At 37.9% G+C, this 13,890-nt stretch overlaps 1 protein-coding gene across 1 annotated transcript; it reads left to right on the top strand.

Annotated features, from left to right (window-relative positions):
- Nucleotides 1–2,545: 2,545 nt before the first annotated feature.
- Nucleotides 2,546–12,486, top strand: LOC129769356 (kielin/chordin-like protein). Its single transcript, XM_055771577.1, has 5 exons — nucleotides 2,546–2,736; nucleotides 11,299–11,392; nucleotides 11,517–11,651; nucleotides 11,713–12,092; nucleotides 12,152–12,486. Exons 1-5 carry the CDS (start codon nucleotides 2,676–2,678, stop codon nucleotides 12,340–12,342), a joined length of 861 nt encoding a protein of 286 aa, XP_055627552.1. The 5' UTR covers nucleotides 2,546–2,675; the 3' UTR covers nucleotides 12,343–12,486.
- The last annotated feature ends 1,404 nt before the right edge of the window (nucleotides 12,487–13,890 follow it).

Genomic DNA, 13,890 nt, shown 5'->3' with positions numbered 1-13,890 from the left:
AGAGTTTATTCTAATGTTTTTTATCCATATAACAATGCAACCAAATACATTTGGTTTTGTGATTTTTCAATTGATCGCAATTAACAGGAAAGCTTCTGAAAATTATTCTTTTTCGGCGAGGAATCAAGGGATCGAGGGATTCATTACCTAGCCTGACCTGACCTGAAAGACATGCAGTTTGTTTGGAACTGTGGGGGAGGGCAGAAAAGCTAGGAGGCAGGAGGCAGGAGAAGAAGAGAAGGTGACCAAGAGAGTATCAGCATCGAAAAACGGTTCCGATTGAGACATCGGAGCAGCCACCACACACACATACACGCGCGGAACTATTTTTGTTTGGTTGCCATCCAGCATCGAGAAGATTCCGGAAAGATATTATCGTTGCTGAAAAATAATCTGCCAGATCCCTTGGGAATTGAAAATTACATTCAAGCGAAAGAGTTTATTTTAACGTTTTCTATCCATATAATACTGCGACCAAATACAATTGATTTTGTGGTTTTTCAATCATGTGCAATTAACAGGTGGTTATCGAGTTAGCATTAACCACTGGTGGTGGTCTTCGAGAAGAATCCGGAAAGATATCGTTGCTGCAAAATAATCTGACAGTTCCTCTTGGCATCGAAAATAACATGCAAGCGAAAGAGCTCTCGTTTTCGAAGTGCCTCAAATATTCATTTGGTCATTCATTCAGAATGGATTCAGATTCAACTTCAAACAAATGATCACTGAATCAACGATAGTCCTACGTCACCATTGCAGTTATACCATAGATATAACCCACTTCCTGTTTTTACATTTTATGCGATTTCAAATATACACGATAGATACTTTGATTGATATTACATGCAATTATGATTTATTCGGATATCTTGTAAGACTTGGCACATGCAAAATTATACGATTTAATGTTTGCTAGGTAATAAGACACTATCGTGACAGGCATATTTGGACTCTACAAAGAATGTGATTCAAATGTAGATTTAGCTTATAGCACATAATATTGACAATTGTTGATTTTCGAACGATGTATGAAAGCTGTATGGAACGTCTACGTCTGTTATGCGGACAAACAGTGATTTTTCGGAAAAGTATTTTCAAAATTGCTCAAATTTTTTCGAACAAAAAATGTTTGTTTGCATGTTGAGCAAACGTATTACATTGCATAAAATGCATAGCGGCGGAAAAGTCGATTTTGTTCATTTTGTCGCTTACGTCTCCTATACAAACATGGACAGTGTAGTATATGTCAAACCACGTTGAACTCAATCATCGATACATGCATACGTGCTACAAGAAGGAGAGAGAAACGAATTCAGTCTGGAAAGAATCTCTTCAAAATGCAGTGAAGTCCATTTGACGGGGAAGAATGAAATGAGATAGTCGAGTCGTAGAGGGAGATAACGACTAAACGCCCGACTGACTGTTCAGTAATGTTGACGGAGAAACTGCTGGAAGAAGCCAAAAGTCATTTCTAATTGAATTCGGAGGAGAATTTCTTCATAGTCCCCTGACTATCCTCAGTTGAATATAACTATACCGAGCCCTGTTCAAGACTGTGATTTCGGCATGTAAAAAACATCGAGATATTTGTTTTGCAAAATTCGATAAATAGTATGCCCAACTAACTAATCGAAACGATTAGGTAGCAGAATATTGAATTTTGAAAATTGATGATTTTGATTAAAAAATGTGAACTCAAAATGTACTTATTTCATCCGAACAGACACTGTCTGATTCTTTAGAACCTAATTGGTGTTAAATAAATGCTACTTGAGGTGGTTGGAGATATATAAAAACCTTGACTCAAAGCACTTGTTGAGCGGTACCTCGGAAGATATTTGATGTGGTCTCGTAGAGGATGGGCAAATAGTAAAAGCGCGACGGATGCAAATTTATGAATTTTATGATGCAATGTAACGATTAACAATGATAACGATTTGTGATCTAGCGATGCCAACAACAAGCATTGGTACCCTTCTGAGCCAAGAGAATGTTTGATTGAGATATCTTCTGAAATACAAAACATTGTCGAGTTCAGGGAGTATCAAACATTAATGAAAATGCTTGCAGAGTGTTTTAAAGCGTAAATTATTGGACATTTCGAGAAAGTCCCAACAGTTATCCTCTCCTACTGAACCACTTTTTGATGTCTCTGAATTATCGTTTTCACATGTAATGCGATACTTGATTCATCCCAGAGTAAACCGAAAAACCGGTAATTTTGGTTGAAAAAATAAGTTCAATAGTAATGTGCACGATTCCACAAACCAATCGCGCCGATCGGGGATACCGTCATCACTCATCACGTTCTGTGTACAAACAAAACACACCGGCGTCGGTGGAATGGTGTTTAGCCAAATCAGTCGAGTAAACGCGCGCGCGGAAGTGGTGAAACGAGTCGATAAAACATGCGAGATTCTCTGCCGCTCGATCACCGATTGCAGCGTGACTCGTGCCCGAAGGTGACGCCTTTTGTCAGCGGCTTGGAGTCTGTTGGTGAGTGTGGCGCGCTCCCTCCGCCAATGAAATGTATAAAAGTTTGTGTTAAACGTTGAAATTTAGTCAGTTTCATTATCGGTTCAGGACCGGCGTGACAAAATCGGGTGAACTTAGACCTATTTTTTTTCCTGCGAAAAGTTTCATCTGGGTTATTCCTAGGTGTTATCCAGATAGACATGTTGGGGAAGGTCAACACTGTGGTGATAGTTCTGTGTGCGATAGTCACGCTCTGTAACGGTAATGATTTCAATTAAAATATTCAAATACCGTGTAGAGGTTCAATGTCGCAAATTGGCAGCGAATAATTTGTGTTTGTGCGAATGATAAAAATGCAAGAAGTGGAGAGCATTGAAAATAGTATACAAACAAACGTATTGAAGTGATAAATGCTGGAATAACCTTCGGGCATAAAGTGGACAATCAATAAGAGAAAAGTTTGCCAAATGACAAGGATGTTTTGTTGCGCAAATACGAGAAGAATAAAAAAACGCATTATATTGTACAAGCTTCGTTCGAATGAGTCAGATTCCATCAATCATTGCGGTTTTTGTCAATCGATATCTACGCTACTGTTAGAGTGTATAAGTGATTGAATCAGATGACAGCGTTTATTATAGATATTGATTTGAATATGCACCAACTTGAAATCAATTAGCTGACGAAGGAGTCTTATTTGTGTAAATCACTCATAGCGGCAAAAATGTATTATTTGATGTGGTCATATTTTCAATGATATCGTAAGGCTATTCTCGTTTGTAATCATTTCGCTAACTATAATTAAAATTGATTTATCGACACTTACTGAATTTATGCGCAATAGAAAGACTTAGTGAGGATTGAAGGAATATCGGTATCTTGTTTAATCCAAAATTCAAAACGCTTTCTTTTCGAAAGGGAAGTATGAAGGAAAGGGAAGTGTTTGAGTGTAGTTCGGTGGTTCTCATTTTTTATGTCATTTAATTGTAATTAGGTGTACTGTGGTCCCCTACAAGATCATGGTTAAACTATGTTGAGCTTAGCCATAATGTAGACCAAAAACTTAACTAATGCGACATAATACGAGATTGTTTATCACCGAACAAATCACGAGTCGAGGAATCATTTCTCATGTCCTGTACTTCATTGGGAAAACTAGCCATATTTGCTGAGGAACTAAACGGACAATACCAGCATTTTCTTGCGCCGGCTTATGAAAATATCACTGCTTATTTTGCGGTTACACTTGAGCAATAATATCTGATTTAAGATCTGAATCTAGCCCGTTAGCTCTGTGTCAGTCATACTTTTGAGCTTCTAGGAGGCAGCTATATTTTCAGAGCTGCCTTTTCAGCGCTCGTTTGTAATGTTCTTGTCTAAAAACTAAATCAGATTAAGTTACTTGCCTTACAGCATTATGTTTAACGAATTAAGTACCCAAAATACTTGCAGAGAAAGCGAGAGGTTTATAAAATTTAATAAAATTTGCAAGGATTTTTTCTCTTGTACTGCCAACAATATCTCCATCATTGCTTCTGTACAATCAGCATACGGCAATGTAGAAAAGAAGAGTCTTGTTATCTGATCTCATTTGTTTGTGCAGTTAGTTGAATTGATGAACATTCAGTGCTCAAGATTTGATGTAGTTGACAATGAATGACCGAATCAACTATTTTGAGCAATCAATCCGATTATGTCTTGATGGAGAATACTACATTTAAACTGCACCTTATTCCCCAAGATCTAAAGTCACAAGTAGAATTTATAAGGCCCATTTCATGAGGTAATCTGCCGTTCTACGCATAGTTGTCCTATGTTACTTTTTGACAGTTTTCATTGATATTCTATACATAACTGTCCCGCCATGGAATTTGTTGTAGATCGATAATAAATGAATCGGTTCAAGTACAAGAATTTGATGTCACGCTATCAGCAGGGCTGAAGCACTCATTTCTTAGATGGAAGAACAAACTAATTCGAAAAGTAATGCAAAAGTAATGCACCAAAACAACAAAGTGTGAATTGATTGGACCCTTGGAAGGGGAAGGAAGATCTCTGCATTTTGTTCAGTCATTCACTGCACAAAATGCAGTGAATGACTAAAATGACTGAAATTTACGTAATGAAATAAATTCATTCATATGTTTTCAAACGGTGCTGAAAACACGATATTAATGTTCAAGAGCCGGAAACCTCAAGAAATTAGGTGTTGTCGCGTCACAAAAACTAGAATGGCAACAAGAAAATTTAACTATAAAATTCAATGATGATTCAACACCGAACTCGATACATCGGTTGATTTCGAAGTAGGCAACAACAATAATTATTTCCAGAGCTTGATAGCTCTGGAAAAATAGGTATAATCAAGTTACTATGTGTGGCAATAGAAATATAAGGTCTCGTGCTAAACACAGCTCTCAGATAGCTTGTGATTGCTTGACTTATTACTGCTTCTACGCAAAAGTACAGCAAATAAAATGCGCCACATTTGACAGTTTAGAGGCAAAAACGCATGCTGGATAATTCACTATGTGAATAATGTTTATAATTTTAAAAGTGTTTTGTGTTATCATATTCAACGGAGAATAGTCAGGGGACTATGAAGCCATCGGTCGTTGCATTCAATTGGAATGGAGTTTTTGCGTCTTCCAGCATCTCTGTCAACATTAATCAATAGCCATTCGGGCTCTTTCGTCGGTATCTGCTCTACGATGGTTCGTGTTCGTTTATTTTTAACGTTAAAAGAACTCCACGGCATATTGAATCGAACATTGTGGTGTTGCCTTTGTCAGTGAATGCTGATTACATACGAACAACTTGCGCTCAATGAATACTTCGTAGTATTTGAAGGGCTTCAATCGCAGACTTTTTCCGTCGAAGTGATGAATTAATTTGGGGGAAAATGACGATAACTGGTCAAGTAATTAACCAATATTCCTACCGGTTTAATAGGTGAAGAAAAATGCTTGTAGTTATGTAGAATTTTCTTAATAATCTTTTTTTCTTTCAGTAGCTTATTCAATATTATAAGAAAGAAAAGTATTCATTTGAGGAAGTATTCCAGTCTTGAGGTACGAATATCGGATGTTTTCTCGAGCTCTGAACAAATAAAACAAATAGAAAAATATTCAAAATGGTAAAGCTGGTGAAGTGAGCGACCCAAAAAACAGTAGCCTGGTGTACACGATTTAAGCTCTTGTGGTTATCAGAAACAAAACAAAGTAGATTCTTAATACACTTAATACACTTAATACACTTAATACACATTACAAATGCCGCTATGGTATGACGGGCCAAGCTAAAACAATGTTTTTTTATACAAAATGGTGCCTGTTTGTTTTTTTTTACTTTTAGGATGTTTTTTATGACAATTCCAATTATTCAAAAATAGTAAAATAAAAAACAAGGCAAGGCAATATAGGGGACATAACCGAAGAGACGTAACCTACACAAAGGGTTGTCCATTTAAACATCTTCATCGCTGTGGAACTAATTTTAACTTTAATTTTCAACCGATGAACACAATACAAATGTAAAGTAAAGCACAAATTGGACCAATCAAAACATGGGATTTAGCGTGTTTAGATAATGCTTGACATTTTACAATTATTCAATTGTTTAGCTAGATAATTAATCTTTATTTATTATAAATATTATTCTTTATTTTCTTTATTAGGATAAATGCGTAGAAATATTCCCAATCAATTGATGCAAATATGTTTTTGATCTGTTAAAAAATGTTTTGTTCGATTGATGAACGGTGTTTGAATCTGTGTAACATTTAGTTTAAGTACATCATAGATACCTGACTTCATTTACATATATGTACAGAGGTACCTTAAAGATACCTGAACGTAAACAAGTTAATTATTGTTGTACCCATAACGTCCGGTTGATCAAATGTTTTTCAACGTAACTCATAACCATATATTTTTACCATAATGATGTACAGTAGAACCTCGATAATCTGCGAGCGGATGATCCGCGGTGTGGTTTATCCGCAAAAGCGAGTAGTAATTCCAATGGTAATTCTATAGAGCCTCCCAAAATTGGTCAGTGAGAGGTAGGCACTAGCAAACCATTGAAAATACATATTTTTGATATTGCAAAAATAATGTTTTTTCGTAAATAGAAAAAAGAGTACTTTTTTATTTAGTGTATATTTTTTCACGTTTAAACATCAATACTCTATAACTTTTTCTAAGACACTATTTCAGTACGACTGATAGTTTTTGAGATAAAAATTATAAAAAAGATTTTTCCTAATAAAATTGATACGCCCTATTGAAAAGTTACACTTGAGTCAAAACATTTCCAATTGCTGTGGAAAATTCATATTTCATCCAACCCAAACGGAATACAAACTGTCATTCGAATCAATAATAAATGTTATGGAATTGCTCGTAAGTATCTTCGTTTAGAGAATTAGTTTTGAAATTTTCATTGTTTATGTTAGGCACAACACATTAAAAATGAATAGCGAAAGGTAGTCCTAATCCGACCGGTGGTCCTTAACCGACCCCTCCTTGGATCGAGGGAATGGAACTACCTACCAAATTTTTAGTAGCGTCAAATGAAAGGTGTCACAACGCTGACAATTTGATTGTCTGGTAACATTTTTCCAGCTCCCTTCATTCTATAGTACACGGTATCTCGTAATTTGGACAAAAAATCAGGGTGGTCGCAAACCGATCCCCTGTTTTTGCTTCATTATTATTTAAAACGTTAACGCCGGCGCTTACCATCAATAGCGTACACAAGTCTGGCTCGTCGGGGGGCGCTCACTACCGGTGGAACGCATTTAATTGTACTAGTAGATGCTTTGCATTAACTCCCGTCCGCCACCGGCAGCGTGAACGTGTTAAAGAGATATTATAGTGTAGATTACATACGTTTCACTAAAAGACCTATAACTCGTTTAATAATAAGAGTTTCGAGAAGTACTTTCTAGCGCATATTCCACAATGGTCCAGGATGTGCATTTAAGTGGAAATTAGCATTAAAAGCTCGACAGTTATTCTTGAGACAAAAACTGTCTTCGACAAAGTTGTTACATATGATAGAGCGTTTATTTTTATGTTATCAAAAACAGGATGACCAAAATTCTTGATGAAACATAAAATATAACTTTCTTATCTTTACCTCAACATAGTTCTACAATTTTGTAGCCCCAGTTACTTGAGACATCTTTGTAAAATAAAGTTTTTTTCTATCTCTTAAAATAACCGATATAGGGTTTTTTTTCTAAGTTGCATTAGGGTCACCATGAAAAAAAAACGTTTTTTTCTAACTTTTATATTTCAAACTCTACATGCAAACTGTCCTCGAAACACTTTTAGAACTAACTAATACAAACATTTTACAATGCAGAACTTGTCAATATCTTGACTCTGCTCAAAGTTATTTATATTTCTTCCCGAAAAATACGCTCTCTTCATTTGTTTGTAGTTCTTTCTGAGGCAAACATAAAAAATGTTTATTGGCGGCATTTGAAAGAACATATTTCACTCTCCATAATGTGAGATTTTCAGAACTATGTTATATTATGTATTCGATTAAAATAAACATGATATCATGAGGGTGAAAACCCATCAATAACTTTGAATAGATATTGACAAGTTCTGCATGGAAAAAAGCTCTAAAAGTCGTACGAAGTCAATTTTGATATACAATTTTAAATATAAAAGTTAGAGCAAAAAAAAACTGCTTCACGAGGGCGGTCCGATGAGTAGTTAGCCTCATCGCCCGATGGTGCTAGTATCGCAAGAGAGATTACTTATCGTGTAGTACAGGGTTTTCCATTTCGGGGGTCCGAAAGTATACAGCCCTGCGCTGACAACCGTTTGACATAGCTGTCAACCAAAGCGTCATATCGTTAGTTGAATGTCTGCCATTTTACAATATGGATCGTTTTAGCATCGCACAACGTGTTAATTTTGTTAAATTATACTATAAAAATGATGAAAAACCGGCAAATGTTTTTCGAGCATTACGGATGGATTTTGGTCGTCATGGACGGCCTGCAGAGCACACAATCGCTAATGTAGTGCGTAAACTCGAACAAACTGGATCCGTAGCGGATATTGTGAAACCTGTGCATCATCGTAATGTGCGTGTGGCCGAAAATATTGCTGCTGTTGCTGCCAGTGTGGAGGATGACCCGAATGTTTCGATTCCACGGCGTGCTCAGCAATTGGGCTTGTCAAACACATCATTGTGGCGAATTTTGCATATAAAGTCCAACTGGTACAAAAATTAGAGCGTTGTGACCATGGAATGCGTCGGGCATACGTCGATTGGGTGAACGAACAACAGCAGCAAAATGCTGCATTTTCGCATCAAATTTTCTTCAGCGATGAGGCACATTTCGAGCTCGGTGGCTATGTGAACACCCAAAATTTCCGTATATGAGGCTCAGAAAATCCACACGTGATTGTTGAGAGGCCATTGCATCCGCCAAAAGTCACTGTTTGATGCGCATTATGGTCTGGTGGAGTCATCGGGCCGTATTTCTTTGATGGGTCTGTCATACAAATGAAACACAAATTTCTACATTACTCGAGAATCAATCAAGCAAATGAAACCAAATTTGGCATGTGAAGGTTTTAGGGTGCAATAAATGTTTTTATGGTGGTTAGACACTCCATCTCCCTCTCTAAGGGGGAGCTGCCGTACAAATGGAAGATAAATTTCTGCATAATTCGAAAACTAATCAAGCAAATGGAGCCGAATTTGTCATGTGAATGTTTTAGGGGACACGAAATGTTTTCATGGTGAATAGACACACATTTTATACTAAAGGGTAATTTCAACGGGGTCGATTAGAAGATCAATCAATGAACAGTTCTGCGATTGGACCCATGAACTTGCTCATAGTAAGAAAATGTGAATGTTTGAAGGTATTGATAACAAAATAACAAATTTTGGGCGGGACGAAGTTTGCCGGGTCAGCTAGTTACTTATATAGCTGTGGGTGTATGTCATTTCCGGCCAAATGGGAGTGGGTTCGCAGGGATTTCCGATTTGGCATCTGTTTTCCCCCTTTTTAACACTCATTGGCATGCTTTGGCATATAATCTGGTGAATAAGCTGACTAAAGGGTGTGTCACATCAAGTTGCATCACGGATAAAACGCTGTAGAAATTCGCCCAGTAGACCGATCCTTTTGAAAATTTTAGACAGTAAAATAAAAACTATTAAACAACTTTTGGCATTTTCTTTTTATTCATACTTCGAGCCCAAGCCCGTATGCTCGCACCTTCTTCTTTACCCCGTCCATAAGGTTCTGTACAACGTCAGGTTGTAGTTTTTTTTGAACAGAAATCCATTTTCTCTTGAAGTCCGCCTCCGATTTGACAACTTTTGGGTTCTACCGGAGGGCCTGCTTCATAATCGCCCAATATTTCTCTATTGGGCGAAGCTCCGGCGCGTTGGGCGGGTTCATTTCCTTTGGCACGAAGGTGACCCCGTTGGCTTCGTACCACTCCAACACGTCCTTTGAATAGTGGCACGAAGCGAGATCCGGCCAGAAGATGGTCGGGCCCTCGTGCTGCTTCAATAGTGGTAGTAAGCGCTTCTGTAGGCACTCCTTAAGGTAAACCTGCCCGTTTACCGTGCCGGTCATCACGAAGGGGGCGCTCCGCTTTCCGCAAGAGCAGATCGCTTGCCACACCATGTACTTTTTGGCAAACTTGGATAGTTTCTGCTTGCGAATCTCCTCCGGAACGCTGAATTTGTCCTCTGCGGAGAAGAACAACAGGCCCGGCAGCTGACGAAAGTCCGCTTTGACGTAGGTTTCGTCGTCCATTACCAGGCAATGCGGCTTCGTCACCATTTCGGTGTACAGCTTCCGGGCTCGCATCTTCCCCACCATGTTTTGCCTTTCGTCGCGATTAGGAGCCTTCTGAACCTTGTATGTACGTAGGCCCTCCCGCTGCTTGGTTCGATGGACGAATGAACTTGACAAATTCAGCTTATTGGCGACATCCCGGACCGAACTTCTCGGATCACGTCTAAACTGCTTAACTACGCGCTTGTGATCTTTTTCACTGACGGAGCATCCATTTTTGCCGTTCTTCACCTTCCGGTCGATGGTTAGGTTCTCGAAGTATCGTTTTAGTACTCTGCTGACCGTGGATTGGACGATTCCCAACATCTTACCGATGTCCCGATGTGACAACTCCGGATTCTCGAAATGAGTGCACAAGATTAATTCACGACGCTCTTTTTCGTTTGACGACATTTTTCCAAATTTACAAAAAATTGACAGTGAAGCATGGCCAACGTGATCTATACACTCTTATCTGATTATAAGCGATAGCTGAAGATATAATTCCTAAAAATTAAATTTCTACAGCGTTTTTTCCGTGATGCAATTTGATGTGACACACCCTTTAGTCAAGAATCTGAATTTCTCCCATGGTCGCTTATGTTTTATGAACTGATGCGTTATCCTGTTAGAATATCTTATCAGAGAATGTGTTTGCATCAAACGGTTTGCATAGAAACTGGAATGATTGATGAATGTGGAAAACGGTAACGGAGCCAAAGATAACGGTAAACTTTTGAAAACAAAACATTATTCATTTTCATTGATCATATTGTTTATTTTGGTGCAAATTTTCGTCTGTAACCTGTAAACCTTCTCTTTAATATTGACTTAATCGCCTCGACCTCGCAGTTTCTACTCTGAACCATTGTCAGTAAATTAATCCCAATAGTGCAGATTTAGCATTGCCATTTAGCATTGATAATTCCTCACGTTTTACTAGAGCGACGACCTTCAGCTATAAAATCTAAACCGTGACATTTCCATTTCTACAGCGAAATGTGATGACCCGTGTTCAGTTCCACCGAAACACTACTCGGAACTGGGATGCAAACCAATAAAAGATGACGGCCACTGTTGTCCAAATAGGTGAGTGCGCTGAACTATGTACGTGACAGTGCGCAAACACGCCCCCGCATACGTAGTGTTATGTTTTGATTGTTTCGTATTCCAAGTCGCTAATTTACTTACGCATTTTCACACACCCGCCTAGATACGAATGTCCCACGCTGACGGATCGTGACGGCCAGAAGTGCTACTTCAATGGGAACATTTACGAACCCGGAAATTCGTTGTCCAAGAAGGATCAGGAAATGGTATCTTGCTCGCCCGGATGTCGTTGCGATAAGTATGTTGTTTTCATTGCCCTGTGACACGACAAATCATATGTATTATCAATCATATTTCAGTCGCACAACGCCCGCTACCTTCACCTGTGCCTATATCGACTGCCCGGAGTTTTTCGGTCGGGATGAGAAGTGCATTTATCAATACAGCCCGTATGATTGCTGCGCTTCCGGACGTTCTTGTGGTAATGAGGTTGAAAAACTGAACGAATGTTATTTCGACGGCGAGAAGTACCTAGAGGGGCAAAAAATATATCCAAAGGATGAGAGCTGTTACACTTGCCACTGTCAGAAGGATTTCGATAACAGTACAGTAGTTGGAAATCCAAACTGTTACGAAATAAGCTGTGGCATTGAGCTTCGTAATCTGAATTCGGTGATTCAGGGCTGTATTCCAGTTTACTTTGGAAATGATCGATGCTGTCCAATTTCCTGGCGATGTCGTAAGTACACAAGTGCCACACTATTCTATCAAATGAATAATTATTGTGCAATTTTTCAGCCGATGATAAGGATACGGTCGTTGTGGAAGGACGCCTTGATGCGGATGAGTTAGCGGACCCTAAAATGCAGTGTACTTTTGGAAAGTTGACGATAAATTTTGGCGATTCGATTTCCTCAGACGACAAGTGTCTCACGTGTAAGTGTACTGTTCCACCGATGCCACATTGTATTCAGACCAGGGATTGTTGATTGTGACAAGTTATGCGTAAATGTAGCTTGTAGGCGTATCTTCGATGAGAAAAATACAATAAAGTACAAAATCAGATGATGAGCCTCAGGGCATTTGTTTAAAACATCCGTTAAAATTAAAATATTGGATATATATTGTGTTAATCAATTTTGTTACTGTGAATCCTTTAAAACGAAATCCACTGCATTTTCAACTCTTATCCTCTAGATCGATCACAGATAGCCGGATTATCACCGAAGACAGTTCCTTTTACTTGGCAATAACTATACTACTAGATAAGAACCAAGACATATTGTAAATATTTAATAAGATACTTATTTTGCTCCAAATGGTCTACTTGGGAGTTTTTACAACAATTTACATGACAAGAACCATACAGAACGTATGATTAAAAGATTATTTATATAAATTTGCATTAATATCATATTTTTTATATTATATATATCGATTACGAATACTTTTTATACTGAGACTTGAGGTACAGTAATCGTTCGCTAACTGATCCTGGTTTAACTGGTCTGCTTTTTAACTGTGCGAACGTCAACTAGTCCTTAGACCTGTTAAAAAGCAGAATTTTGTAAACAATCGACGTCATATTCAATCATAAACATATCGACGTCATATTCAAATGGAAGATTTACTATGAGGGGCATTCGAATGTAATTTGAAATGTTATAAAAATTGACATTATTTTCGCATGACAAAAACATTGATTAAATTACAGAAAAATAATTTCCTCAAATCATATTTCATACCTGTTGTCGCATTCAATGCGAAACTTTCATTGGAAATCTTTTGTTTATCCAATTTCATGATCCACGCGACTCAAACGATTCATTGAAGTTCCCCTCGATTTTATTTCACGTTTAACACACCGAACCAGTTGAAACGCGAAAAAAAAAACACTTCCAATCGTCACTAGAACTTAACAGTTCGGCTGAAAAGTTCATAAGGTTGATGTCTAGATGGGGCCTTTTGCAAAAATCTACTTGACTATCACAAAGCACTATCTTTCAATGGATACGCAATTGCTGGAATTTGACAGCAATCAGTCAATTGGTTCGTGAGTTACAGCATTGAGAGTGAAGTAACTTTTGTTATTGTGAAACAAATGGAAAAATCACAAATCAATGAAAACGATGGCAAAATTGTATGAATTGGGGTTCGAATTGCTTTCGCATCCACCGTATTCTCCTGACCTGGCTCCCAGCGACTATTTTCTTTTCGCAGACCTGAAGAGAATGCTCGCTGGCAAGAAATTTAAGAGCGATGATGAAGTGATTACCGAAACTGAGGCCTATTTTGAAAAAACTACTATAAAAATAGTATCGAAAAGTTGCAAGATCGCTACACTCGCTGTATCGTCCTCGAAGGCAATTATGTTGAATAATAAAATTGAATTTTGCCAAAAAAATGGTTTTACTGTGTTATCTTATAAACTTTTCAGACGAACTGTTATGACTCATTCCAGCATGACGTGACAACGTTTTGACCTACTAAAAACTTTCACTTTCATTAAAAACGTCCCTTTTTTATCGTTTTCATGT

Source organism: Toxorhynchites rutilus, chromosome 2 (assembly GCF_029784135.1).
Source record: "Toxorhynchites rutilus septentrionalis strain SRP chromosome 2, ASM2978413v1, whole genome shotgun sequence".
In the NCBI taxonomy this organism is placed as follows: Eukaryota; Metazoa; Arthropoda; class Insecta; order Diptera; family Culicidae; genus Toxorhynchites; species Toxorhynchites rutilus.
Note: the sequence above shows the minus strand (reverse complement) of the source record. Positions and strands in the feature narration are given on the sequence as shown.

Bases quoted from the DNA above. Each gene is read 5' to 3' on its own strand.
- LOC129769356 (XM_055771577.1), top strand. From the start codon at position 2,676: ATGTTGGGGAAGGTCAACACTGTGGTGATAGTTCTGTGTGCGATAGTC. The intron at 11,393-11,516 runs GTGAGTGCGCTG...ACACCCGCCTAG, and splicing joins GGCCACTGTTGTCCAAATAG to ATACGAATGTCCCACGCTGA. The intron at 11,652-11,712 runs GTATGTTGTTTT...ATCATATTTCAG, and splicing joins CCCGGATGTCGTTGCGATAA to TCGCACAACGCCCGCTACCT.